The 26,857-nt window shown below is 38.0% G+C and overlaps 2 protein-coding genes across 4 annotated transcripts; one reads left to right on the top strand and one right to left on the bottom strand.

Annotated features, from left to right (window-relative positions):
- Nucleotides 1-14,268: 14,268 nt before the first annotated feature.
- On the bottom strand, nucleotides 14,269-26,719 carry LOC119084600 (RING finger protein 121). Of its 3 annotated transcripts, none has more exons than XM_037194653.1 (9): nucleotides 26,525-26,719; nucleotides 26,399-26,433; nucleotides 25,204-25,345; nucleotides 18,820-18,974; nucleotides 18,598-18,663; nucleotides 18,365-18,527; nucleotides 18,068-18,303; nucleotides 15,139-15,255; nucleotides 14,269-14,972 (listed from the first exon to the last, which is right to left on the bottom strand). In XM_037194653.1, exons 1-9 carry the CDS (start codon nucleotides 26,552-26,554, stop codon nucleotides 14,915-14,917), a joined length of 1,002 nt encoding a protein of 333 aa, XP_037050548.1. In that variant the 5' UTR covers nucleotides 26,555-26,719; the 3' UTR covers nucleotides 14,269-14,914. The 3 variants fall into 3 exon arrangements, with proteins under 3 accessions (XP_037050548.1, XP_037050549.1, XP_037050550.1); XM_037194654.1 differs by having other exon boundaries at nucleotides 14,269-14,583; nucleotides 26,525-26,718; XM_037194655.1 differs by having other exon boundaries at nucleotides 14,269-15,255; nucleotides 26,525-26,718.
- Nucleotides 23,022-25,085, top strand: LOC119084599 (myrosinase 1-like). The gene is made up of 5 exons (XM_037194652.1): nucleotides 23,022-23,368; nucleotides 23,437-23,570; nucleotides 23,646-24,185; nucleotides 24,250-24,388; nucleotides 24,446-25,085. The coding sequence occupies exons 1-5, from the start codon at nucleotides 23,182-23,184 to the stop codon at nucleotides 25,021-25,023; spliced, it is 1,578 nt and encodes a 525-aa protein (XP_037050547.1). The 5' UTR covers nucleotides 23,022-23,181; the 3' UTR covers nucleotides 25,024-25,085.
- Nucleotides 26,720-26,857: the final 138 nt, after the last annotated feature.

Genomic DNA, 26,857 nt, shown 5'->3' with positions numbered 1-26,857 from the left:
TATTTAAAAAATTACTAAAAATTGATGAAATTTTCCTAGTTAACCGAAAATTTACCGACAAATATTTTCGGTAAATTTTGGTAAATTTAGTAGATTTTTGGTAAATTTCGGCAATTTTCAGTTATTTCAGTAAGTAAAATTTCTAATAAATGCCCTGGCACGTCCTCAGGTTAGACTGGAACCTTTCCACTCATAAAAACAAATTGAAAGCACGGACTTTAATGTATATCCAATAAAAACGTGGCAGGTGCAGTAACGGTATTCGTCTCCCAAATTTATCAGGCATGCATCGTTACACTATCGGACGATCTTACCTTAAAGATTTTCCATTAAAGACATTGCAGTAAACATTCAATCGTCGAAATTATGTTCATTGATGAAAAAATTGGTCTGCTGAGGTGCAGGTTTTGAGTGTTTGTTTCACCAATAGGAGAATTGAGAAGGCCTCCCACTTGATCCCTAAGATCTACATCAGTATCAGGTAGTTTGCTTGGCGAGGATATTGGAGCTGTTTTGGTGATTCAAGACATTGGAAACTTTTAGAGTTAAGAGTAGCAGGGCCTATTATTTGGGAATTAATTCCCAAAATTCCCAAATATTCCCAAATATTTGTCGTATCCTTCTTTTCCTCTATCCAATTATTCGAATCCTGATAGGTGGAATAAGAATGCGATGCTTTGTGGTTGACACAAAATATTTATTTTATTTAGTAAAATTCAGTAAACACTTCTATGCACGACCCGAAATCACTTTTCAAACACCTGTTTGTCCAATATATATACTTGTTCAGAATATCTCTCTCAACTATTCAACCTTTCCAGCCGATGGACAAAATACTTCTGACTTTCTATGTTCATTGCAATCGACCGTTCGGTACGATTGATATTCCACAATTTTTCTATTTTGCGTTATCAGCAAATTGATGCGAGTGCAATTGCACTTCACATCCGTCCAACCTCGATTCCGATTTCGTGGACGTTTCATACATTTCCCACGACATACGATTCCGAATATTTCAGCGTCGCGGAATGTCGCTGATCTAGCAACTTGCGGAACGTATTTTCAGCCATTCGGCATGAGGGGTACCACAATACTCCCTCCTCAGAAAAAGAAAAATAAGATCATCGTTCAAGTCGGAAAAAAGCTTTCTCTCGCAAACCCTCTCTTCAAACTTTTTAACCTTTGTCACACCGTTCTGAGCCATTTGCTCATACGACCAAGCCTTTGGAAAAGTGATTTCGCGTTTTCACATTAATTCTTAACCTAAACAATCAAAAAGAAACTTGAAATGACCAAACAGGCCCTAACTACGACCCCAAATGAAACCCCAAATATAATTGTAACAGTCTAAGTGACTATAAAAATCAAAAACATTTTAAATGACTATAAAAATCAGAAATTTTCACCCCCAACCCTACTCTAAAATCCTCAACCATCGAAAGACTCCCAGATATTTTACTCATTCATACATTTACTTCATTCATTTCGACGTTGTCCCTGGATCGTGCCAATTTGTGCATCCGCTGTATTCCCTCCGTGGCACTCCGGAATATTGTGCTTCGGCATCGTATGTACCATACGATACCCGCCCCCATAATGAAAATGACTGAAACGATGGCCATCAACGACCAAATTGACCAACCATGACTCTCGATTTTGTTGAACTGTATCTTGTTTTGTCTCACTACTTGCTCTCTCTTCCAGTCGTCTTCGATCCTCAACTTGTCAATTTATCGGTTCGACCCAGGTCCGTCCAACAGCCATTGCTCATTCCGCTAGGGCTGTCTTGGTGCAATATTCATAGTGTTCGTTGTCTCGACTCATTTCTCGTGCGTTTCAATCCGTCTCAGGAGCAACAGTTTCGTCTACCCGCTCATCCAGTTTATACAAGGCCTGCCGAAACAGTGACTGTCCATGGTTACGACCGTCGATGTTAGTGACTGTCCATTGACTGTCGGTGTTGGTGACTGTCCATGGTTAAAACTGTCGATGTTTGTGACTGTGTAAGTCAGTGATTGACCATGTTGTTCAAAGATTGTCAATGTTTCTAAAATAAAATCAAAAATATATAAAGCAAGAATTTTCAAAAAAAAATTATAGTGACACTGCGACAGCGAGTGGCCGTTTTGCTGTAACTACGAAATATATCATTTACATTATCATTTCCCCATTGTAATTAATCGGATACCCAATGCATTTTCACCCAAGCGTAAAGATAAAGTAACTATCTCTAAAATCACGTCATCATCATTGAGGTTTTAAGCATTCGTCTTTTTCTCACTCGTGGCCTGGCCACATTCATTCACAGTATGCTATAGGTCTCACCTTTCATAAAAAAATGCCTTCATATCATCAACTTCAATCATCATTCAACCCGCGTAATTCATTCATTCATAAAATTTATCTAAACGCAAATATTCATTTTCCCAAACAAATGCATTTTCCTATGCCCAAATCAAAGATTTCATATATGATTCAATCGTCCATCCATTCATCATTTACAACAAATAATATCGAGCTCAACAAATTTCAACCCGATACGAGACAAAACAGAACTTCAAATCGAAATCTGCAAAAATGAAAGTCGGATCAACAACCTCAACGCCAAAACATGGCAAGATAAAATTCTGCCAAACATAAACTTTTTCAATCCAAAATAACAAAAAGCAATTTCATCTTGCAATTACTGAGGGAACAAAAAGTAAAATCAAAACTCGAATCTAACTAAATCAAATTCAAACATATAAAATCAACAACTTGAAAAATACAACTAAACATGAATTTCGACCACAATGAACCCGATGTATCAACATTATTTTCCCAACGGCCTTTTCCACAAGCTGTTCGTATCAACGGAACATCCTTGAATTTGTCATATTCTCATATTTAGTAACGGCTATCATGTCATGTTTCTTCGCGCCACTATTCTCAGCCCAGTCTCATGTGTTCTGACAACAGTTTCATCATTTTCATACCTTTGCCAGTTCAGCTCAGCGGGTTAACCCAATTAAATTCAAACTCCATTTCTTCCACTTCTACTTTTTCGTCGTTTTACCAACATTTGTTTTCCAATGCTCATTCGTGTCCAACGTTTACAGTTCATATTTGCCATACGTCCATACGTAAGTACGTTCATCGACCCTTTCAACAATTTTCATCATCGATCATTACCTTACTTAGCAAGTACGTTTTTAACTTGCTATCGTAAGTACGTTCATCGACCGTTTCAACAATTTTTATCATGGATCATTATCCTGCGGCAGCGAGTACCTTTTTACTTTGCTATCGTAGGTACGTTAACCGATCCTTCCACCAACAATTTTCATTATGGATCATTACCCTACGGCAACAAGTACGTTTTCATCTTGCTATCGTAGGTACGTTAACCGATCCTTCCACCAACAATTTTCATTATGGATCATTACCCTACGGCAACAAGTACGTTTTCACCTTGCTATCGTAGGTACGTTAACCGATCCTTCCACCAACAATTTTCATTATGGATCATTACCCTACGGCAACAAGTACGTTTTCACCTTGCTATCGTAGGTACGTTAACCGATCCTTCCACCAACAATTTTCATTATGGATCATTACCCTACGGCAACAAGTACGTTTTCACCTTGCTATCGTAGGTACGTTAACCGATCCTTCGAACAATATCAATTTGTACCCAGAGCGCTATTGTCTCTGATGTTTCATTTCTATTTTACTAGCAACCAAAACCAAAACCGTTTCAACGAATGAGTGAGAAAACAAATTTTGAACGACAACATACTAACTCACCGTCTTTTTCACACTCACCCTTCATTTTCATCCGAGTCAATTTATATAAGCTCAGGCCCGTCACTCACAATTTTTGATCGTCAGTTATTTTACGTTTGCACCCTCTGAAGTTGTGTTTCTCTCCCCCACAGCGACGACATAGAAGTCTCCTCGGACATGTTCTAGCAACATGCCCCTTTTCGTTGCAAATATAGCATTCTTTCGCGATTTTCATAGTTTCACGTGTAGTCTCGCTTTCGCATGATCCTTCCTTAACAACATTCAATTTGTTCCCATTGCGCAACGAGTATATTTCAGCTAGCATTGACTTCAAATCGTGACGCAAACGCGATAATTCTTCCAAGTAGTCCTGTGTGTGACCCATGTTCTTCCAGTTGACTGTATTTGGCGCCGCTTCTGCCCGTTCTTTTTCGTTGACCCCATTTGGTATTATTTCCGCAAAATCTTTTTCATATTCCAGGGCAAGTTTCATCGTATCTTTGATGTTGTCAGGTGCTGGTCTACAGTGTAAAACCATGTGCTCGGTAATATCTGTCCTCAACAAACCCATTTTCATTGCATAAACGGCTTCTTTCTCCAACATTTTGTCGTAGAATTCAATTTCAAGCTGATTTTGGTATTCTGATTCGACTGCTTCACAACCCAATCTATAAAGAGTTTGCACTTTCAGTAAAAAGCATTCCAAGCTCTCATTCTGTGCCTGTTTGCAATTCCATAGATCTTTTTGACAGTCTTTGAATGAGTATGGTTTTTTGTATTTCGAAATCAGCAGCTTTTTTATTTGTCCATACGTCACACACTTCTCATACTTCACTTCTAGATAAGCTTCTCCAGTCAGTTTCCTTTTAATACATTCCAGGATGTTTCCTTGCTCTTCGGGTCTTCCTATCTCCAACGCAATTTCACATCCTTTTAAAAACTTGTGTAAGTCCGCCTCTGTATATTTTTCACCAGGGAACGTTGGTATGATTTTGTCAGTTATTCCAATCAACTCAACAATACTTCTCATTCTTACAATATTGTTTTAGGCATTTATGCTTATACCCTAATTCGTTTCATCGACCCGAACACTTCTGAATTTCACATGTTTATCAGATACATCTTATTGTTTCGTCTCACAACTTACACGTCGTTTGTGCATGCTGCATTCATCTTCTAGCCACCTCCTCAAAGTTCAACACGTTACAATTTAACCATCTTCTAAGTTTTTTCCCACTTATGTCTATCGTATCTATATAACGCAAAACTTGTCAAGAATTTCAAAATTTCATCAATTGACTTCTTATAATCGTTGGTTCACACACGTATATTCATCACCGTTCTCATTTTCATTCTAGTTTCAATTTAAAATTCTTGTGAGACGAGTCCCCATAAAATTCACAAACGTTTCTGTCAAAGTTCACTGAGTCTCCGAGTTAAATTTTCCTTTTTATTATTAAGATTTCTTCACCGCTTTAGTTTTCCGACCTTCACATTTAAATAAACAACACACTGCCCGTCATATGCAAGCTTTATTCATGATTAATGTCATATAGAAATATGCATACGGTAACAAATTCAAGCGCGAATTCATGTTTATGTGTACTGTCTTTCTGGTTACTTTACACGTAACATTACACGTAATACACGTAACGTTCTCATATTTTGTTTTTATATGCACATCAAGAATTGCACATTATTGCACATATACACAATTTCCATCTTTCAACGATAACCTGTCACCGAAATAAGAATTGTCCGGTATTTGTACATATCTTCATTGAATTCTGCATATTTATAGGCTTTATCACATATGCGTTATGTGCGAATGTCAAAATTATTTAACCGTGGGGTTTTCACGTTGGGCGCCATTGTCGTATCCTTCTTTTCCTCTATCCAATTATTCGAATCCTGATAGGTGGAATAAGAATGCGATGCTTTGTGGTTGACACAAAATATTTATTTTATTTAGTAAAATTCAGTAAACACTTCTATGCACGACCCGAAATCACTTTTCAAACACCTGTTTGTCCAATATATATACTTGTTCAGAATATCTCTCTCAACTATTCAACCTTTCCAGCCGATGGACAAAATACTTCTGACTTTCTATGTTCATTGCAATCGACCGTTCGGTACGATTGATATTCCACAATTTTTCTATTTTGCGTTATCAGCAAATTGATGCGAGTGCAATTGCACTTCACATCCGTCCAACCTCGATTCCGATTTCGTGGACGTTTCATACATTTCCCACGACATACGATTCCGAATATTTCAGCGTCGCGGAATGTCGCTGATCTAGCAACTTGCGGAACGTATTTTCAGCCATTCGGCATGAGGGGTACCACAATACTCCCTCCTCAGAAAAAGAAAAATAAGATCATCGTTCAAGTCGGAAAAAAGCTTTCTCTCGCAAACCCTCTCTTCAAACTTTTTAACCTTTGTCACACCGTTCTGAGCCATTTGCTCATACGACCAAGCCTTTGGAAAAGTGATTTCGCGTTTTCACATTAATTCTTAACCTAAACAATCAAAAAGAAACTTGAAATGACCAAACAGGCCCTAACTACGACCCCAAATGAAACCCCAAATATAATTGTAACAGTCTAAGTGACTATAAAAATCAAAAACATTTTAAATGACTATAAAAATCAGAAATTTTCACCCCCAACCCTACTCTAAAATCCTCAACCATCGAAAGACTCCCAGATATTTTACTCATTCATACATTTACTTCATTCATTTCGACGTTGTCCCTGGATCGTGCCAATTTGTGCATCCGCTGTATTCCCTCCGTGGCACTCCGGAATATTGTGCTTCGGCATCGTATGTACCATACGATACCCGCCCCCATAATGAAAATGACTGAAACGATGGCCATCAACGACCAAATTGACCAACCATGACTCTCGATTTTGTTGAACTGTATCTTGTTTTGTCTCACTACTTGCTCTCTCTTCCAGTCGTCTTCGATCCTCAACTTGTCAATTTATCGGTTCGACCCAGGTCCGTCCAACAGCCATTGCTCATTCCGCTAGGGCTGTCTTGGTGCAATATTCATAGTGTTCGTTGTCTCGACTCATTTCTCGTGCGTTTCAATCCGTCTCAGGAGCAACAGTTTCGTCTACCCGCTCATCCAGTTTATACAAGGCCTGCCGAAACAGTGACTGTCCATGGTTACGACCGTCGATGTTAGTGACTGTCCATTGACTGTCGGTGTTGGTGACTGTCCATGGTTAAAACTGTCGATGTTTGTGACTGTGTAAGTCAGTGATTGACCATGTTGTTCAAAGATTGTCAATGTTTCTAAAATAAAATCAAAAATATATAAAGCAAGAATTTTCAAAAAAAAATTATAGTGACACTGCGACAGCGAGTGGCCGTTTTGCTGTAACTACGAAATATATCATTTACATTATCATTTCCCCATTGTAATTAATCGGATACCCAATGCATTTTCACCCAAGCGTAAAGATAAAGTAACTATCTCTAAAATCACGTCATCATCATTGAGGTTTTAAGCATTCGTCTTTTTCTCACTCGTGGCCTGGCCACATTCATTCACAGTATGCTATAGGTCTCACCTTTCATAAAAAAATGCCTTCATATCATCAACTTCAATCATCATTCAACCCGCGTAATTCATTCATTCATAAAATTTATCTAAACGCAAATATTCATTTTCCCAAACAAATGCATTTTCCTATGCCCAAATCAAAGATTTCATATATGATTCAATCGTCCATCCATTCATCATTTACAACAAATAATATCGAGCTCAACAAATTTCAACCCGATACGAGACAAAACAGAACTTCAAATCGAAATCTGCAAAAATGAAAGTCGGATCAACAACCTCAACGCCAAAACATGGCAAGATAAAATTCTGCCAAACATAAACTTTTTCAATCCAAAATAACAAAAAGCAATTTCATCTTGCAATTACTGAGGGAACAAAAAGTAAAATCAAAACTCGAATCTAACTAAATCAAATTCAAACATATAAAATCAACAACTTGAAAAATACAACTAAACATGAATTTCGACCACAATGAACCCGATGTATCAACATTATTTTCCCAACGGCCTTTTCCACAAGCTGTTCGTATCAACGGAACATCCTTGAATTTGTCATATTCTCATATTTAGTAACGGCTATCATGTCATGTTTCTTCGCGCCACTATTCTCAGCCCAGTCTCATGTGTTCTGACAACAGTTTCATCATTTTCATACCTTTGCCAGTTCAGCTCAGCGGGTTAACCCAATTAAATTCAAACTCCATTTCTTCCACTTCTACTTTTTCGTCGTTTTACCAACATTTGTTTTCCAATGCTCATTCGTGTCCAACGTTTACAGTTCATATTTGCCATACGTCCATACGTAAGTACGTTCATCGACCCTTTCAACAATTTTCATCATCGATCATTACCTTACTTAGCAAGTACGTTTTTAACTTGCTATCGTAAGTACGTTCATCGACCGTTTCAACAATTTTTATCATGGATCATTATCCTGCGGCAGCGAGTACCTTTTTACTTTGCTATCGTAGGTACGTTAACCGATCCTTCCACCAACAATTTTCATTATGGATCATTACCCTACGGCAACAAGTACGTTTTCATCTTGCTATCGTAGGTACGTTAACCGATCCTTCCACCAACAATTTTCATTATGGATCATTACCCTACGGCAACAAGTACGTTTTCACCTTGCTATCGTAGGTACGTTAACCGATCCTTCCACCAACAATTTTCATTATGGATCATTACCCTACGGCAACAAGTACGTTTTCACCTTGCTATCGTAGGTACGTTAACCGATCCTTCCACCAACAATTTTCATTATGGATCATTACCCTACGGCAACAAGTACGTTTTCACCTTGCTATCGTAGGTACGTTAACCGATCCTTCGAACAATATCAATTTGTACCCAGAGCGCTATTGTCTCTGATGTTTCATTTCTATTTTACTAGCAACCAAAACCAAAACCGTTTCAACGAATGAGTGAGAAAACAAATTTTGAACGACAACATACTAACTCACCGTCTTTTTCACACTCACCCTTCATTTTCATCCGAGTCAATTTATATAAGCTCAGGCCCGTCACTCACAATTTTTGATCGTCAGTTATTTTACGTTTGCACCCTCTGAAGTTGTGTTTCTCTCCCCCACAGCGACGACATAGAAGTCTCCTCGGACATGTTCTAGCAACATGCCCCTTTTCGTTGCAAATATAGCATTCTTTCGCGATTTTCATAGTTTCACGTGTAGTCTCGCTTTCGCATGATCCTTCCTTAACAACATTCAATTTGTTCCCATTGCGCAACGAGTATATTTCAGCTAGCATTGACTTCAAATCGTGACGCAAACGCGATAATTCTTCCAAGTAGTCCTGTGTGTGACCCATGTTCTTCCAGTTGACTGTATTTGGCGCCGCTTCTGCCCGTTCTTTTTCGTTGACCCCATTTGGTATTATTTCCGCAAAATCTTTTTCATATTCCAGGGCAAGTTTCATCGTATCTTTGATGTTGTCAGGTGCTGGTCTACAGTGTAAAACCATGTGCTCGGTAATATCTGTCCTCAACAAACCCATTTTCATTGCATAAACGGCTTCTTTCTCCAACATTTTGTCGTAGAATTCAATTTCAAGCTGATTTTGGTATTCTGATTCGACTGCTTCACAACCCAATCTATAAAGAGTTTGCACTTTCAGTAAAAAGCATTCCAAGCTCTCATTCTGTGCCTGTTTGCAATTCCATAGATCTTTTTGACAGTCTTTGAATGAGTATGGTTTTTTGTATTTCGAAATCAGCAGCTTTTTTATTTGTCCATACGTCACACACTTCTCATACTTCACTTCTAGATAAGCTTCTCCAGTCAGTTTCCTTTTAATACATTCCAGGATGTTTCCTTGCTCTTCGGGTCTTCCTATCTCCAACGCAATTTCACATCCTTTTAAAAACTTGTGTAAGTCCGCCTCTGTATATTTTTCACCAGGGAACGTTGGTATGATTTTGTCAGTTATTCCAATCAACTCAACAATACTTCTCATTCTTACAATATTGTTTTAGGCATTTATGCTTATACCCTAATTCGTTTCATCGACCCGAACACTTCTGAATTTCACATGTTTATCAGATACATCTTATTGTTTCGTCTCACAACTTACACGTCGTTTGTGCATGCTGCATTCATCTTCTAGCCACCTCCTCAAAGTTCAACACGTTACAATTTAACCATCTTCTAAGTTTTTTCCCACTTATGTCTATCGTATCTATATAACGCAAAACTTGTCAAGAATTTCAAAATTTCATCAATTGACTTCTTATAATCGTTGGTTCACACACGTATATTCATCACCGTTCTCATTTTCATTCTAGTTTCAATTTAAAATTCTTGTGAGACGAGTCCCCATAAAATTCACAAACGTTTCTGTCAAAGTTCACTGAGTCTCCGAGTTAAATTTTCCTTTTTATTATTAAGATTTCTTCACCGCTTTAGTTTTCCGACCTTCACATTTAAATAAACAACACACTGCCCGTCATATGCAAGCTTTATTCATGATTAATGTCATATAGAAATATGCATACGGTAACAAATTCAAGCGCGAATTCATGTTTATGTGTACTGTCTTTCTGGTTACTTTACACGTAACATTACACGTAATACACGTAACGTTCTCATATTTTGTTTTTATATGCACATCAAGAATTGCACATTATTGCACATATACACAATTTCCATCTTTCAACGATAACCTGTCACCGAAATAAGAATTGTCCGGTATTTGTACATATCTTCATTGAATTCTGCATATTTATAGGCTTTATCACATATGCGTTATGTGCGAATGTCAAAATTATTTAACCGTGGGGTTTTCACGTTGGGCGCCATTGTCGTATCCTTCTTTTCCTCTATCCAATTATTCGAATCCTGATAGGTGGAATAAGAATGCGATGCTTTGTGGTTGACACAAAATATTTATTTTATTTAGTAAAATTCAGTAAACACTTCTATGCACGACCCGAAATCACTTTTCAAACACCTGTTTGTCCAATATATATACTTGTTCAGAATATCTCTCTCAACTATTCAACCTTTCCAGCCGATGGACAAAATACTTCTGACTTTCTATGTTCATTGCAATCGACCGTTCGGTACGATTGATATTCCACAATTTTTCTATTTTGCGTTATCAGCAAATTGATGCGAGTGCAATTGCACTTCACATCCGTCCAACCTCGATTCCGATTTCGTGGACGTTTCATACATTTCCCACGACATACGATTCCGAATATTTCAGCGTCGCGGAATGTCGCTGATCTAGCAACTTGCGGAACGTATTTTCAGCCATTCGGCATGAGGGGTACCACATATTCCCAAATATTCACAAAAATTTAAGACCAGGTAGACATAGACTTAAATAAAATTTGAACGATTCAGTGGATATCATGCTTATAAAATTTGTGATACATAATAAAGTGTTTTAAGCCAGCGGCGTTGGAGGTACCCCAAAAAATGTATGTGTTACGGCACAGCCCTGCTACTAGCATGAACACTGAATTGACAAGTGTCAAATTTGGAGGCTTTAGTGATACGAGCTACCGCTTAGGATTATGTTTTAACTCATACAACAAAAACAAGTCATCTATCTGTATAACAGAAACGCAGTGCCTACTGTGATTTCATCAGCCTCATGGTTTGGGAATCAATATTGTTAATATTTGTGAATATTTGGGGATATTTGTGAATATTGGTGAATTTTGGGAATATTTGTGAATTTTGGGAATATTTGGGAATATTTGGGAATTTTGGGAATATTTGTGAATATTTGGGAATATTTGTGAATATTTGGGAACATTTGTGAATATTTGGGAAGTAGACGATGTGTAAAAGTTTTAACTATAGAAAATACCTGCTGTAATGCCACTGGTTATTTCTAAGTCATTTGTGAACATCGAAAATAAACTTCTGATGGATGAGATTAAATGTCAATGGTATTTAAACACGATTTATAAAGCTTTATTGATAACAGTACAAAATAGAAACCAAACATTTTGGGATAATATATTCAAAAGAAGTAATTATTTGGGAATTAATCCCCAAATATTCACAAAAATTCTCAAATATTCCCAAATATTCCCAAAATTCACAAATATTCCCAAAATTCACAAATATTCCCAAATATTCCCAAAATTCACAAATATTCCCAAATATTCCCAAATAATAGGCCCTGGAGTAGAGCGCTAGACCGAAGTACTGAAGGTGTTGGGGAGATAAATGTGCTGTACTTAATTTGTCCTTATACGAAATTTCCGAAGGAGGAGTAGGATACGAGTTCTCTTTCTACATTGCCAAAAATTATTTGTTTTGGAATCGTATGCCCAATTCTTAAATTCACCTTCCTTGGTTTCAAATTACACTTTACTTTGCCCTGTCACTATCAAATTTTGGTGCGTTGATTCGGAGCTATATTCGTTAGTTACAGGGTGCGTATAAATGGCTCGTTGCATCCAATATTGCTTGGATCACACCGTCCTTCTCTTTATACCCTTTTCCAATACTTCATTAGCCCCGTACGAAGTACAAAGGGGCTTATAGGATTACGATGCCGTGTGTAATTGATGGAATTCGAAGCAGACGGTAAGGACAAAGTGTTTGCCTATGTTCATAGATGACGAATCCGCAATAAAAATTTTGTCTGTCCGTCTGTCCTTCTGTCCGTCTGTCCGTCTGTCCGTCTGTCTGTCTGTCCGTCACGTCGATATCTTGAGTAAATCAAATCCTATTTCAAAATTTTTTTTTTCCCTTCGTGAGTTAGGGCCACCTAAGTGCTTTAAGGTCTTTTGGGGATATTTACAGCAAAAAAAACGTTGGAAATGCAAATGAAACGGCAAAAGATAGGTAATGTTGATACCGATCCAGGAAAAAAAAGTTTATTAAAATCGGGTGAATGGCCCGTGAGTTAGGGCCCTAGAAGTGAAAGGCTACTCGGCCCTAAGTGTATTTTGCATATAACTCGAGTAAATTTCATCCTTTTTTCGTAATTTTTGTTTCATTTGAAAGGTAATCGAAGCCCGAATATAATGTGGCGAAAAACGTTTTAAATTTGGGTCCTTGGACTGAGGCCGCTCCTCGGCCCTAAGTGTATTTTGCGTATAGATCGAGTAAATATCATCCAATTTTGCTAGTTTTTGTCTTATATGAAAGGTAATTGAATACCGAATAGAATGTGGTGAGAAAAATGTTTGAAATTTGGGTCCTTGGACTGAGGCCGCTCCTCGGTCCTATAAGTGTATTTTGCATATAAATCGAGTAAATCTCATCCAATTTTGCTAGTTTTTGTCTTATATGAAAGGTAATTGAATACCGAATAGAATGTGGTGAGAAAAATGTTTTAAATTTGGGTCCTTGGACTGAGGCCGCTCCTCGGCCCCAAGTGTATTTTGCATATAACTCGAGTAAATTTCATCCGTTTTTCCTAATTTTTGTTTCATTTGAAAAGTAATCGAACGAGGAATAGAATGTTGTTGAAAAAAAAAAATTTGGGTCCTTGGACTAAGGCCGCTACTCGGCCCTAAGTGTATTTTGCATATAACTCGAGTAAATTTCATCCGTTTTTCCTAATTTTTGTTTCATTTGAAAGGTAATCGAACACCAAATAGAATGTTGTTGGAAAAAAATTGTGGGTCCTTGGACTAACCCCGCTACACGGCCCTAAGTGTATTTTGCATATATCTCGAGTAAATTTCGTCCGATTTTCCTAATTTTTGTTTCATTTGGAAGGTAATCGAAGGCCGAATATAATGATGTTGAAAAAAAAATTAAATTTGGGTCGTTGGACTAAGGCCGTAACTAGGCCTTAGGCCTCTCAATAAATTAAAATTTTAGGTCAACTTGAAATTTTTGTTACATTTGAAAGGAACGTCGTACGGGGCTTCGTAATTGCGTTATGCGCAATTTGTAAGATGTACACATTTCATAATAATTTGACTTCAACTAGGGTGACAGACGCACTAGGAACACGTGCGCAATAGATGTACGGGTTCGTACGGGGCTCAGTCGCAGCAAACGCTCCGACTGTTCTGACGGCTCGTTTGTAAATGTCTTCGCGATCCTTTTTAGCAGTCACACTTCTCGACCTTTAAAATTACTCCAACAAATCACTGTTAACTTACGCCAGGAAATATACAGGAAGATTCTTTCAGAGCTTCAGCAGACAATTACTTTTCAGACATCACTAGACTCTTATTAACAACGATTAGGGCAAAAATAGGCGATCAGTTCCGGCTAGTGTCCCCTTGCCCTTGCAAAATGTTATGTTAAAAGTAGTGAAGTAATAGATTCGGTATAAAACCGACGGTATAAAACACTGGCGGGTGACGAAATCACAGAAGTGTCAGTATGTAGGATTCAGTCAGTGGTAAGATATTGTCTCAACATGAAAAATATTTCTTTTAATGGATTCATTGGAAGTGTAAACTGAAACCAATTTTTGGGGGTAGTTCTTTGTGAACACAACTCTTTTGCATTCCATGTATTAGTGACCAAATACTGAAACATTTATACAAATTACATTTTAACACGATTCCGTTTCTCTTTGTCGCTCAACAATAGGTTTCATATACACAAAAATCAATTACAGTCATGAATTAAACACACCCGAAAATGCTCTTTTCATTTCCTCGTCTAACATTTTTAATAAATAAAAATTTCAAAATTATCTTTTCCTGGAACATTGGATGCAGATCAATGGTAATAAATGACCGGAATTTACTACATAAAAAAGTATCAGTCTCATTCAAACAAAGACCTGAAAATACACAAAATGATCGATTGTTACCAAAACAAAAAAAAAGTGTTTGTTAATTGAACGGTTATTGATTGATGATTGTGTGGCAGCTTATCGAGTAGAACAAAAAAATTAGTTACGATAAAACACAAAAACAAATGTTAAAGCCAAAAAGAAGTCAAATTTTTTGAAAAAAAAATATTTTTTTTTGTTTTTACTTTAAACTCAAAAAGTTAAAAAAAATTCCGCCAAAAAATAAATTTAATTTGAATGTCGACACAATCACTGCAACAAAATCGTCAAATCCATTCGCTTATGGATCAACCGTGTTTTCATATTCTTTTCTCTACGTTCAATCAAATTGAACATCAATTTCTGTCACTTCATGAAGGTTCTGAGTAACGATGGTTCTACAAAAAGAAATGATTTTTTTTATTCAATTTTTCAATTCGGTGTTTCGATTGTTCTTGCTTTTTTTTATAAAGATTTTTCATTATCTCTCACTTGAACATTATGCTGGCTTTGTACAAATCGAATAATCAAATTTACAAAAATACAAAAAACAGAAAAACCTACTCTAAACCGAGGACATAATTAATGCCCTGCACCAAGCCCAAAATGAGTGGCTGCCATGCAACCAAATAGCGCACCCAATCTAGTAGTTGTCCGTAGAGTAGATGCGGTCGTTCCCAACTGTTTTAGAATGTTTTGGTTAAGGAAATGTTTGGAATAATGCAATTAATTGATCGTTGAAGAAAGTCCAACAGTTTGATTCACAAAACAAACGTTTTTGTGAATCATTGCAGCCCTGGAAGTGAAATAGTTATTTATGACATCCAGTGCAAAGTACTTTATACCTGCGGTCTCGAGTCACAATACACATCGTGAGCCTAATAACGTACTTTGCACCAGGCATGAGCGCCGACGGAGAAACCTCGGCGGCGGCTAGCCGAAAAAAATTTCTCGGCGGCGGCGAAAAAGTCGGCTTAAGCCGGCTTAAAACGGCTCGGCTGGAGGTTCCTTTTAACTTTTTTTCAAAATAAAAACGTTTCGATAAATTCATGGAAAATGAACTAGTAGGCATGAAAATGAAATTGTACGGAAAGCGAAAATGTAGGTAGATTAGGTTGTTCAAAGTGCAAGTGGAACTTTTCTTGTTACAAGCAAGTCTCTAAGTCTAAGGTTCACTAACACGTCAAGTTTTATTGCCTCAAAACTTGAAATAAATGGAAAATCATGCTCCGGTACACTCATTTGACTCACTAAGAAAATGGTTTTCGATAAGAAATCGAAAGCTCACGAAAATCAAGTAAAAATTGAAAAGAAAAAAAAATCGAGAAAATTCGCAAAGATCGATAAAGTTTTCTCAAATTTGTGAATTAACTGATTGTGCGCCTTCGGCTCGTTCCGCAAAGGTCATACTTGCCAAAACAACAAACTTAGAAGCGAGGACGTAATATACCATTCTGGAAAATTCATGAAAATTCAAGAAAATTTTCAAAATTTTCTTAATTTTGAAAAAAAAAATTCAAAAAGTACTTGATTTGCTTAGGATCAACAGGAATCTCGGTTTTCAAAATTATTTCACCCATTCATCTTTCGAAATCTTTATTTCATTTTCCAGCCGTTTCAAGCCGGCTTGAGCCGTGTTTTTGGCGGCGGCTTGATCGGCGGCTTATTTTCGGCGGCGCTCATGCCTGCTTTGCACAGTGATTATTCATACAACGTTTTATGCCACAGAGGTATCTAAAGTTTGCAAATTTTGCATATTATGATGCTGAGTGGCATAAATGTACATATTGGTATTAAACACACAATAGGGGTAGACCATAATGGTCCGTAAATTTCGTAAGTAAGTCAATTTCGTAAACTTCTTCTTCTACATTTCTTCCATACATTAAATGTCAAAAGTTTACGAAATTGACTTATTTACGAACTTTACGAACCATAATGGTTTACCCCTAGTGAATGATTTATGGTTGAAGGGACCTATATAAAGTTGGTCGTAGGAATGATAAGAAAGGTGTTTAAACCTTTCAATAATCTTAAGAGAAATGTACCCTTTGCAAATTTGTAGCCTACATTTAGGCGGAAAAATATTCGTTTTTTGATGATTTCCCTGAACTAAAATCAGTCATAACTCACTTGCAGAAATATGTGCAGATTAGACAAATTTACACAATCTGCAAAGGTTTCTCCAAGTGGGATAAGTTGTCATACACAAATCAATTTTGCCTTTTTTTAAAAGTTACACATTTTTGCTTGCTTTTGGTTTAATTTTCATCAAAAACAAATGTTTTTCCGCCTAAATGTAGGCTACAAATTGGCAAATAGTCCATTGCTTTTAAGAGGCATGTGTGCATTGTTTAAATACTAAGTTTTAGTTCAGTTTTGATGATATCTTTCCCACGGTTGGTTTGAAACGAGATTAAATAGGGAACGCCAACCACCAATAAATTTTTTTCATATTATTAATCAGTGATGGACAAGAACATCACACAGGAAAAAATCGAACCGATCGGCTGGGCCGTTTCTGAGAACCAGCGGCTGTGTCGTCCACGGCCTGTAGAGTAGCGGTTAGTTGTGACTTATATTGGGATCGGTAGCAGGACTAATTCTAATACTTTTCATAAAAAAAATCACATTGGAACATCTGGTTGGGCAGCTGTAGCCCCAAGTAGTCGAAAAATCACGATTTTCAATGGGCGATATCTTCGAAAGGAAGCAACCGTGGAAGTTTCGGATTGTTGATATGGATAGAGGGTTACAAGCCCTATCCACCACTAGTAACTGATTTTTTAGATGTTGTCTATAATGGCCCATTTTCGACCATCTTTTTTTGCTACCATCGGCGAACTTTGAACACTGCTGGAACGCTTCCAACGTACTTTTTTTAATCAAAATATGTACAGTTGGTTAGCCCTAAGCTTAAGCTTTGTAACAATACCAAGCATGATACTCATCGGTCGCGACGCGTACCGTTTTTGTTAAATTTTTTGTAGCGAGGTCGCTCTACGACGAAATTTACGAACGAATCTTAAATTTCGAAATTGTAACACAGCTACTTCGTGTCCTTTGTTCTTGAATGATTTTTTCGTGGTAATAGACAACAGGTGAGTGTCGAAGAAGTCAAACATGACTGATTTTTCTGCTACCGATCCCAATATAAGTCAGAACTAACCGCTACTCTACAGGCCGTGGACGACACAGCTGCTGGTTCTCAGAAACGGCCCAGCCGATCGGTTTGATTTTTTCCTGTGTGATGTTCTTGTCCATCACTGATTAATAATATGAAAAAAAATTATTGGTGGTTGGCGTTCCCTATTTAATCTCGTTTCAAACCAACCGTGTTCCATCAAGATCCTTTTTCAAAATATAGTATACAATTTTAGCTAAGCACCGATGCCTCTTAACTTTCTCTCAGCTATAAAACAATCATATGCATGGTACCTAAGGACGTAACAAAATCAAAATTTTCTTATTTTTTGTTCTCTGAAAAGGATACGGATTTTTGAAGAGTCTCGCTAAGTCAACTTTTTCTTTACAATAAGGACACGTCTGCTTCTTTCCAATAATACACCAGCCTCGTATACAGAATTCGTGGAAAACATGATTGCAAGGCAATTTGTAACTGTTTTCCAGTAAACCCTCTTCCTCAGCCTTAACAACCAACTCATGTCCACAAACGGCACAAATATTTTCTTCCAATTGTCGGGTGGGCAGACCCTTTGGGTGGTAATACTGGAAGTGATAGATGAGAAATTAGAAAGGAAACGTCTGCCCCCGAATGATTCAAACATACCCCAATGTTACAGGCTAATTTATCTGTACAAATTTCCGATAAATCGCGTCCAAGCACACCGAAATACAGTCCATAATACGCGAACATCAAACCCACATCCATCCACGATTGTGGTGGCTGGCCAAATATCAAATTTATACCGAAAAATGCCATCAACATGATCCTAATTATCGGACGAAATTTTATTAACTTAGAATCGACGATGATTCGTCTTGTATATTGCTGATACTCACGAATATCCGATGATGCCGAGCCCATAGCTTAATTTGTAGATGAAATTGAACCACTTGTACACTAATCTGAAAATCAATTTTATGAATTCTTTGGATGTCGAATAGGAATGTTCTGTTCATTTAATGAAGCAGAACATATGTGCGTGCTTGTGGAACATTTGGATGTTCTTCACAATTTTTTGGTAAGGCTTGCATGAAATTTTGAAATGAATTGTTTATTACCTGGGTGTGCTACCCGATACTGGTTTGGTGTTAGCCTTTCGCATCACTATCAAGCTAATAAGAGTGAACACAACCCATGATATCGTAAATCGCCACCAGAAATTTTTCAGACAAACCACAATCGGAATAAGCCACAGTGCTATGAGTGTCGTCAGCTGGAATAACAAGAGAAATATGTTTTGGAAAATTTTTCTTCGAATCTTTCAGATGAGCCAATCTGTCGTCGATGATTTAAAAGATTAAAAAAAGACTTCATTCGACTGGCACAATACAAAATTCAAAGTGGTCAACGTTCTCATGATATTGTTCTATGGTACACACAACATGTAGCATTAGAACACCGGCAGCCCGAAAATCCATCGTTTCCAAAATTAAACGAGCCATCAGAACAGTCGGAGCGTTTGCTGCGACTGAGCCCCGTACGAACCCGTATATCTATTGCGTACGTGACCCTAGTGCGTCTGTCACCCTACTTTGACCGTAGACCTATTGCACCCGTAAACGTAGTTGAAGTCAAATTATTATGAAATGTGTACATCTTAGAAATTGCGCATAGCGCAATTACGAAGCCCCGTACGACGTTCCTTTCAAATGTTACACAAATTTCAAGTTGACCTAAAATTTTAATTTATTGAGAGGCCTAAGGCCAAGTTACGGCCTTAGTCCAACGACCCAAATTTATTTTTTTTCCAACAGTATTCTATTCGGCCTTCGATTACCTTCCAAATGAAACAAAAATTAGGAAAATCGGATCAAATTTACTCGAGTTATATGCAAAATACACTTAGGGCCGAGTAGCGGGCTTAGTCCAACGACCCAAATTTTGATTTTTTTCAACAACATTCTATTCGGCCTTTGATTACCTTTCAAATGAAAAATAAATTAGGAAAATCGGATCAAATTTACTCGAGTTATATGCAAAACACACTTAGGGCCGAGTAGCGGCCTTAATCCAAGGACCCAAATTTAATTTTTTTTTCAACAACATTCTATTCGGTGTTCGATTACCTTTCAAATGAAACAAAAATTAGGAAAATCGGATCAAATTTACTCGAGTTATATGCAAAATACACTTAGGGCCGAGGAGCGGCCTCAGTCCAAGACCCAAATTTCAAACATTTTTCTCACATTCTATTCTATTCGGTGTTAAATTACCTTTCATATAAGACAAAAACTACCAAATTGGATGATATTTACTCGAGTTATATGTAAAATACACATAGGGCCCTAGTAGCGGCCTTAGTCCAAGGACAAAAATTTAAAACGCTCTTCGCCACATTATATTCGGCCTTCGATTACCTTTCAAATGAAACAAAAATCACGAAAAAAGGATGAAATTTACTCGAGTTATATGCAAAATACACTTAGGGCCGAGTAGCCTTTCACTTCTAGGGCCCTAACTCACGGGTCATTCACCCGATTTTAATACACTTTTTTTTCCTGGATCGGTATCGACATTACCTATCTTTTGCCGTTTCATTTACATTTCCAACGTTTTCTTTACCGTAAATATCCCCAAAAGACCTTAAAGCACTTAGGCGGCCCTAACTCACGAAGGGCCGACCCAAATATGCCCATCTTCGAACTTAGCCTCACTATTTTGACTATCTTTCAGGGAAAAAAAATATTTTTAAATCGGATTTGATTTACTCAAGATATCGACGTGACGGACAGACAGACGGACAGACGGACAGACAAAATTTTTATTGCGGATTCGTTATCTATGAACATAGGCAAACACTTTGCCCTTACCGTCTGCTTCGAATTCCATCAATTACACACGGCATCGTAATCCTATAAGCCCCTTTGTACTTCGTACGGGGCTAAAAATTCAATTTTAGACAAACATTGGTCAGCAGAACGTTTGGCCGAATTGGCTCGAAAACGCCATACGGAGACTACAGAGTTAATTTTTGATTTGTTTTCATTTAGAGACCTCACTAACAGCCTTTTACGGCCAATAACAATTGGAGTCTGGACCACTGGCTTAATGTGCCTTCTGAACCACGCCTCGAAGTATGCAAAATACTCCTGAGGTTAGGTGCCAATTGATATCTCGCCCAAATGTAGGCTAGACATTATGAACACGAATTTATCGTATTTGGGATACGTTATACGAGTCATTCAGTATGTACATAGTTGAAGCCTCCGAATACACTACCCAAATGACGAAGCTCGAGTGAACTTTAGGACGTTACAATCGCTAGAAAAATTCTTTGTTGAATTGTCTGACCCTGGAATCGAATCTAGTGGAAGCCTAGTACGTAACCACTGAGCCTCAAAAGCAATTTTATATTTTGGATTAGTTTTGGCACGCTGACTGCGAACTGCGAGAAAGTAAGTCACCAGCTGTTATTGCTTCAAAATGGAATTCCTGGATCAAATTCGTCCATCGTACCAGATTCTTCGAGTGTCCTCATTTGCACTTGTTAATACTTGTTCACTAGTGGCATCTTTGTGCATTTTGGTACAAAAGTGGAAATTCTGGATCTGGACCATGATCAAACATTAATGAGGAGAGTAAAAAGGTTAGGAGATCTGAGAAAAGGAGACATTTGCATCCGTTTGAAGTTGTTACTGCAGAGGCCACGTAGGTCGTAGATCCTAGTGATGCCAACGCCAAATCAACGGAGAAAGTCTGAAGTTTTTTAGGATCTTAAAATAATTCGAGATTTCCAAAAAAAACGAGCCGTCAGAACAGTCGGAGCGTTTGCTGCGACTGAGCCCCGTACGAACCCGTACATCTATTGCGCACGTGACCCTAGTGCGTCTGTCACCCTAGTTGAAGTCAAATTTTTATGAAATGTGTACATCTCACAAATTGCGCATGGCGCAATTACGAAGCTTCGTACGACGTTCCTTTCAAATGTAACACAAATTTCAAGTTGACCTAAAATTTTAATTTATTGAGAGGCCTAAGGCCTAGTTACGGCCTTAGTCCAACGACCCAAATTTAATATTTTTTTTTCAACATCATTATATTCCGCCTTTGATTACCTTCCAAATGAAACAAAAATTAGGAAAATCGGACGAAATTTACTCGAGATATATGCAAAATACACTTAGGGCCGAGTAGCGGGCTTAGTCCAAGGACCCAAATTTTTTTTTTCCCAACAACATTCTATTTGGTGTTCGATTACCTTTCAAATGAAACAAAATGTAGGAAAATCGGATCAAATTTACTCGAGTTATATGCAAAACACACTTAGGGCCGTGGAGAGGCCTTAGTCCAAGGACCCAAATTTTAATTTTTTTTTCAACAACATTCTATTCGATGTTCAATTACCTTTTAAATGAAACAAAAATTAGGAAAAACGGATGAAATTTACTCGAGATATATGCAAAATACACTTAGGGCCGAGTAGCGGCCTTAGTCCAAGGACCCAAATTTAATTTTTTTTTCAACAACATTCTATTCGGTGTTCGATTACCTTCCAAATGACACAAAAATTACGAAAAACGAATGAAATTTACTCGAGTTCAATGTAAAATACACATAGGGCCCTAGTAGCGGCCTTAGTCCAAGGACCCAAATTTAAAACGTTCTTCGCCACATTATATTCGGCCTTCGATTACCTTTCAAATGAAACAAAAATCACGAAAAAAGGATGAAATTTACTCGAGTTATATGCAAAATACACTTAGGGCCGAGTAGCCTTTCACTTCTAGGGCCCTAACTCACGGGTCATTCACCCGATTTTAATACACTTTTTTTTCTTAGATCGGTATCGACATTACCTATCTTTTGCCGTTTCATTTACATTTCCAACGTTTTTTTTGCCGTAAATATCCCCAAAAGACCTTAAAGCACTTAGGCGGCCCTAACTCACGAAGGGCAGACCCAAATATGCCCATCTTCGAACTTAGCCTCACTATTTTGACTATCTTTCAGGGAAAAAAAAATTTGAAATCGGATTTGATTTACTCAAGATATCGACGTGACGGACAGACGGACAGAAGGACAGACGGACAGACAAAATTTTTATTGCGGATTCGTCATCTATGAACATAGGCAAACACTTTGCCCTTACCGTCTGCTTCGAATTCCATCAATTACACACGGCATCGTAATCCTATAAGCCCCTTTGTACTTCGTACGGGGCTAAAAACAAGGCCAGTCCGGGCCTGGAAGAGCAGTTTAATTGAGCGAATTGACTTCGATTCGATTTGTAAATTAAGCTGTAAACCTAACAGTGTAAAGTTAAAGGAGATAAGAGACACTTCAAAGAAGCACCACTAGGATCGACTAAGATAATCGATTGAATTTTGAAATTATCTGAAATTGAGACAACATTCAATCGAAACCATTCATTGCGTAACGGCCGCGTTATTTTTCATTAATAATAAGCAAAACGAAAAAAAATGTTTTTGCTTTCAATTTGTGTCTTTGCGGTAATATCATCAGGACTTTTCATAGAATCAAAAGCGTTCGACTACAATCGAACATGGGAAATGGAAAATGAATTTTTGTACGACACATTTCCGGACGATTTCCTATGGGGCTTTGCAACGTCTTCCTATCAGATCGAAGGCGGATGGAACGAAAGTGGTTGGTGAAAAAGGGTGCCCAAGGGTTCGTCCGGAGCAAAAATAATTTTTCAATTTTATCGTTGACAGGAAAAGGGTTAAGTATTTGGGATACATTCGTTCACAGAGAAGATAGTCGTGTGAACAATAAAGATACCGGCGATATCGCTTGCGACAGCTATCATAAATACAAAGAAGACGTTCAACTGCTTAAGCTATACGGAGTAAACTTTGAACATTCTCGACGATAATCAACTGCTTTCGATATCAACGAGTTGTTTTTCTTCCAACATTTTCAGGCAGATTTCTATCGTTTTTCAATATCATGGGCAAGAATTCTACCGGACGGAACGACAAATCGCATAGAACATGGCGGTATAGACTACTATAACAATCTTATTGATGAATTGGAAGCCAACGGAATCAAAGCAATGGCAACGCTCTATCATTGGGACCTGCCGCAAGCATTGGAAGACATTGGTGGCTGGAGAAACGAAACGATGGCCGACTATTTTGCCGACTTTGCCAGAGTCGCTTTCGATCACTTCGGCGACAGGGTCAAACTTTGGTTGACTTTTAACGAACCGTGGGTGTTTTGCATTCTAGGCTATGGAAATCCGGAACTAGCTCCTGGTTTGCTTGAACCATTGCATTCACATTATGACTGCATTCACAATGTTCTTAAAGCGCACGCAAATGCTTATCACATTTACAATGATGAATTCAAGCCGACTCAAAATGGAAAGTGTGGTATAACATTGGACACCAATTGGCCAGAGCCGAAAAATGCATCGAATCCCGAAGATGTTGCCGCTGCGGACATACAAATTAAGTTTTCGGTAAATTAAATTAAATATTTCCCCTTCAAGAATGCTTACAACACTGAGGTTTGCGCTCATTTAGCATGCATGGATGGGAAGTCCATTGTATCATGGTGACTATCCGCAACTGATGAGAGATAAAGTGGACAGAAAAAGTGAGGAAGACGGTGTGCCATCAAGACTGCCAACCTTTGACAACTACTGGATCAATAGAATCAAAGGTACAGCCGTGCAGACGATCTGTAGAAAGCTGAGCTGACAAAAAAGATTTTTCGCAGGCTCGTTGGACTTTTTGGGCCTGAATCACTATTCAACCGATTTGCTTGAACCGGGTTTTGAAGACCGACCGGATTGGTGGGGAGACAGAGATGTACGCGCTTCAGTCAGCGATTCTTGGGAGGGAAGCATATCGGGAAAACACATCGTTCCGTGGGGTATGCGAAGACTACTAAATTGGATCAAGGAAACTTATGGTAATCCCGACCTGTACATCACTGAAAATGGGTATGCCGATCCGGAGAACGGCACTACGGATGATACGACACGGATCCGATTTTATCGCGAGTACATAAATGAAGTGCTGAAGGCAATCAAATTGGATGGTTGCAATGTTAAGAGCTACACGGCATGGAGCTTGTTGGACAATTTTGAATGGACTCCGGGATATTCGCAGAGATTTGGTGTTACGTGGGTAAATTTTACTGATCCGGAGCGAACACGTATACCGAAAAAGTCGGCACTGTCGCTGAAACAGATCTTTGTCGACCATGGTTTTCCCAGTGACGCGACGAAAATTTTGAGCAACGTTAACGTACTCGTAGCATCGTTGGTTTATTTGTTTCGTAGATTCATGTAAGCTTTACGTTCCTGTCTGACGTAAATGACTTCCAATCAATTTCTAATAAAACATTTTCGTTCGAATCGAGAACTGAAAAGTGTACCGAGCAGAACAATCGAGACCATCTTTGTTTGATCATAATTTGCATTTTGCTGACGTAGAACTGACATTGAAATAAGTAATTCGATTCCAACTTACCGAATACGACCGATAGTGCCGTTGCTTCCATTGGACTAGTAAGATTTGGGCTATGATTAATGTCACTAACAATATTAATATCATCTCTAAGTGCATCGCATCATGTCCTTTATGTTTCTCGTGCATCTTTTGGTGGTCGAATCTGAAACAAAAGTTTGTCAGAAAAATCAATTGATGAAATATCATCGGAAGCAAAAACATTGGGTGTCCTTGACGAACACTCAATATAATCGTGTGGAAGCCGAGGGACATGCGGTAAAATTTATCGAATCATATTCAAGGTTGGAGAAGTCTGACCTGTTGCTACAAAATCGATTGAGAGAATACGTGACCGGTGTTTCGTCTTTCGGAACAATCAAGCAGGTTCTTCTGGAACAATGACTGCATAGTCTTGCCTTGGCGTCAAAAGATCTTTACATTCTACATCTCAGTTCTATGTGTTTCTAGTTTTACAATTAGAGACAGTGAAATATCAGCATCAGTTCGCTTCAGCTGTTTTTCAGCTGATCCACACATACAATCAAAAAACTCTAGAACTGATGGTTTGAGGTAAATTATTTGAATACTTCCAGCATTCTGGCGTAGAACAGAATGCTTGTCGTTTCTTGCGTTTCACAAGGAGTAAGACTGGCAGAAGACAGAAGGAGCATGAGTCTGTACCAATCAAACAGGCCAAGTAATGTTGGAAGTCAGTTACTGTCATAGTATGGCTATAATGGGCAAACATTGCCATGATGTAATGAGACAATACGATTTCCAATCGAAGGTATGAGTAATCAGTGATTGGAAATAGAAAAGGTATGAATTTGAGTGTGTGACGTTGTAGGTTTAAATGTACACCTGTTACAACAACTATGCAACATACGTAACATACGTACAGAAACCGACGGTATCGATTGCTTCACAAACAGCGTAATCAGATTATAACGCTATTATCAGAGCCATTCAATTCTACGATGAAAATGACATTTTGTTAGTCAACGGAACCATCGACTTCAGTTTTTCCTTTTGCTGTTCGGGGACCTTGAGCGAATAGAATATGACCCAAATCCCCGACACAATAACAATAATCGACAATCCTTGCGCATGTAACAACTGGGAAGAGCAAACATATGACGTGGAATGATCGTTCTGTTATTCATTTTCGTTGATTTTGGTTTTTTTAAATCTAAAAATCAAACTGAATCGTTCTTACCTCAGTCGTTCTTCACGAGTCATCTCTTCGTAGGTCTGAATATAAGAGAAATATCGAATCAATTCTAGGCGCGATACAATTTGCAGCAGGGAATGCATTGAATTTCAATTGAAAATCTGTGATTACCTTGTTCGGCACGGGCTTATGAAGATCCATTTTATTTACAAGGAATTTTAATTGCAGCTTCTCTTTTACGTGGATATTTTTATCAATGTTATCCGACGACGGCAATTTTCATATCGGAAAAAAGTGATAAAATATTCTACCGAATGCGAATTTTAAATCAGTACTACTGAAACACAACATGTCATTAGATAGTCAGTGTTGACATAAATCTATCGAATAACAGTTTTACCAAGGCTCTGTGAACATTGGGAAGGTCACGCAGATCGACATTTTAATAGATACGCGGGAACATACCACTTCTGATGATTTATGGGCTATTTCGGAAATGCAGAC

This window comes from Bradysia coprophila, unplaced genomic scaffold (assembly GCF_014529535.1).
Source record: "Bradysia coprophila strain Holo2 unplaced genomic scaffold, BU_Bcop_v1 contig_87, whole genome shotgun sequence".
In the NCBI taxonomy this organism is placed as follows: domain Eukaryota; kingdom Metazoa; phylum Arthropoda; class Insecta; order Diptera; family Sciaridae; genus Bradysia; species Bradysia coprophila.
The sequence above is the reverse complement of the archived record's forward strand: the minus strand, read 5'-3'. Positions and strand labels throughout refer to the sequence as shown.

Coding starts and splice junctions, on each gene's coding strand:
- LOC119084599 (XM_037194652.1), top strand. CDS start 23,182: ATGTTTTTGCTTTCAATTTGTGTCTTTGCGGTAATATCATCAGGACTT. Junction 23,369..23,436: donor AGGCGGATGGAACGAAAGTG/GTTGGTGAAAAA, acceptor TATCGTTGACAG/GAAAAGGGTTAAGTATTTGG. Junction 24,389..24,445: donor CTGGATCAATAGAATCAAAG/GTACAGCCGTGC, acceptor GATTTTTCGCAG/GCTCGTTGGACTTTTTGGGC.
- LOC119084600 (XM_037194653.1), bottom strand. CDS start 26,554: ATGGATCTTCATAAGCCCGTGCCGAACAAG. Junction 18,528..18,597: donor CTCGGCATCATCGGATATTC/GTGAGTATCAGC, acceptor TCCGATAATTAG/GATCATGTTGATGGCATTTT. Junction 18,304..18,364: donor AATTAGCCTGTAACATTGGG/GTATGTTTGAAT, acceptor TATCACTTCCAG/TATTACCACCCAAAGGGTCT.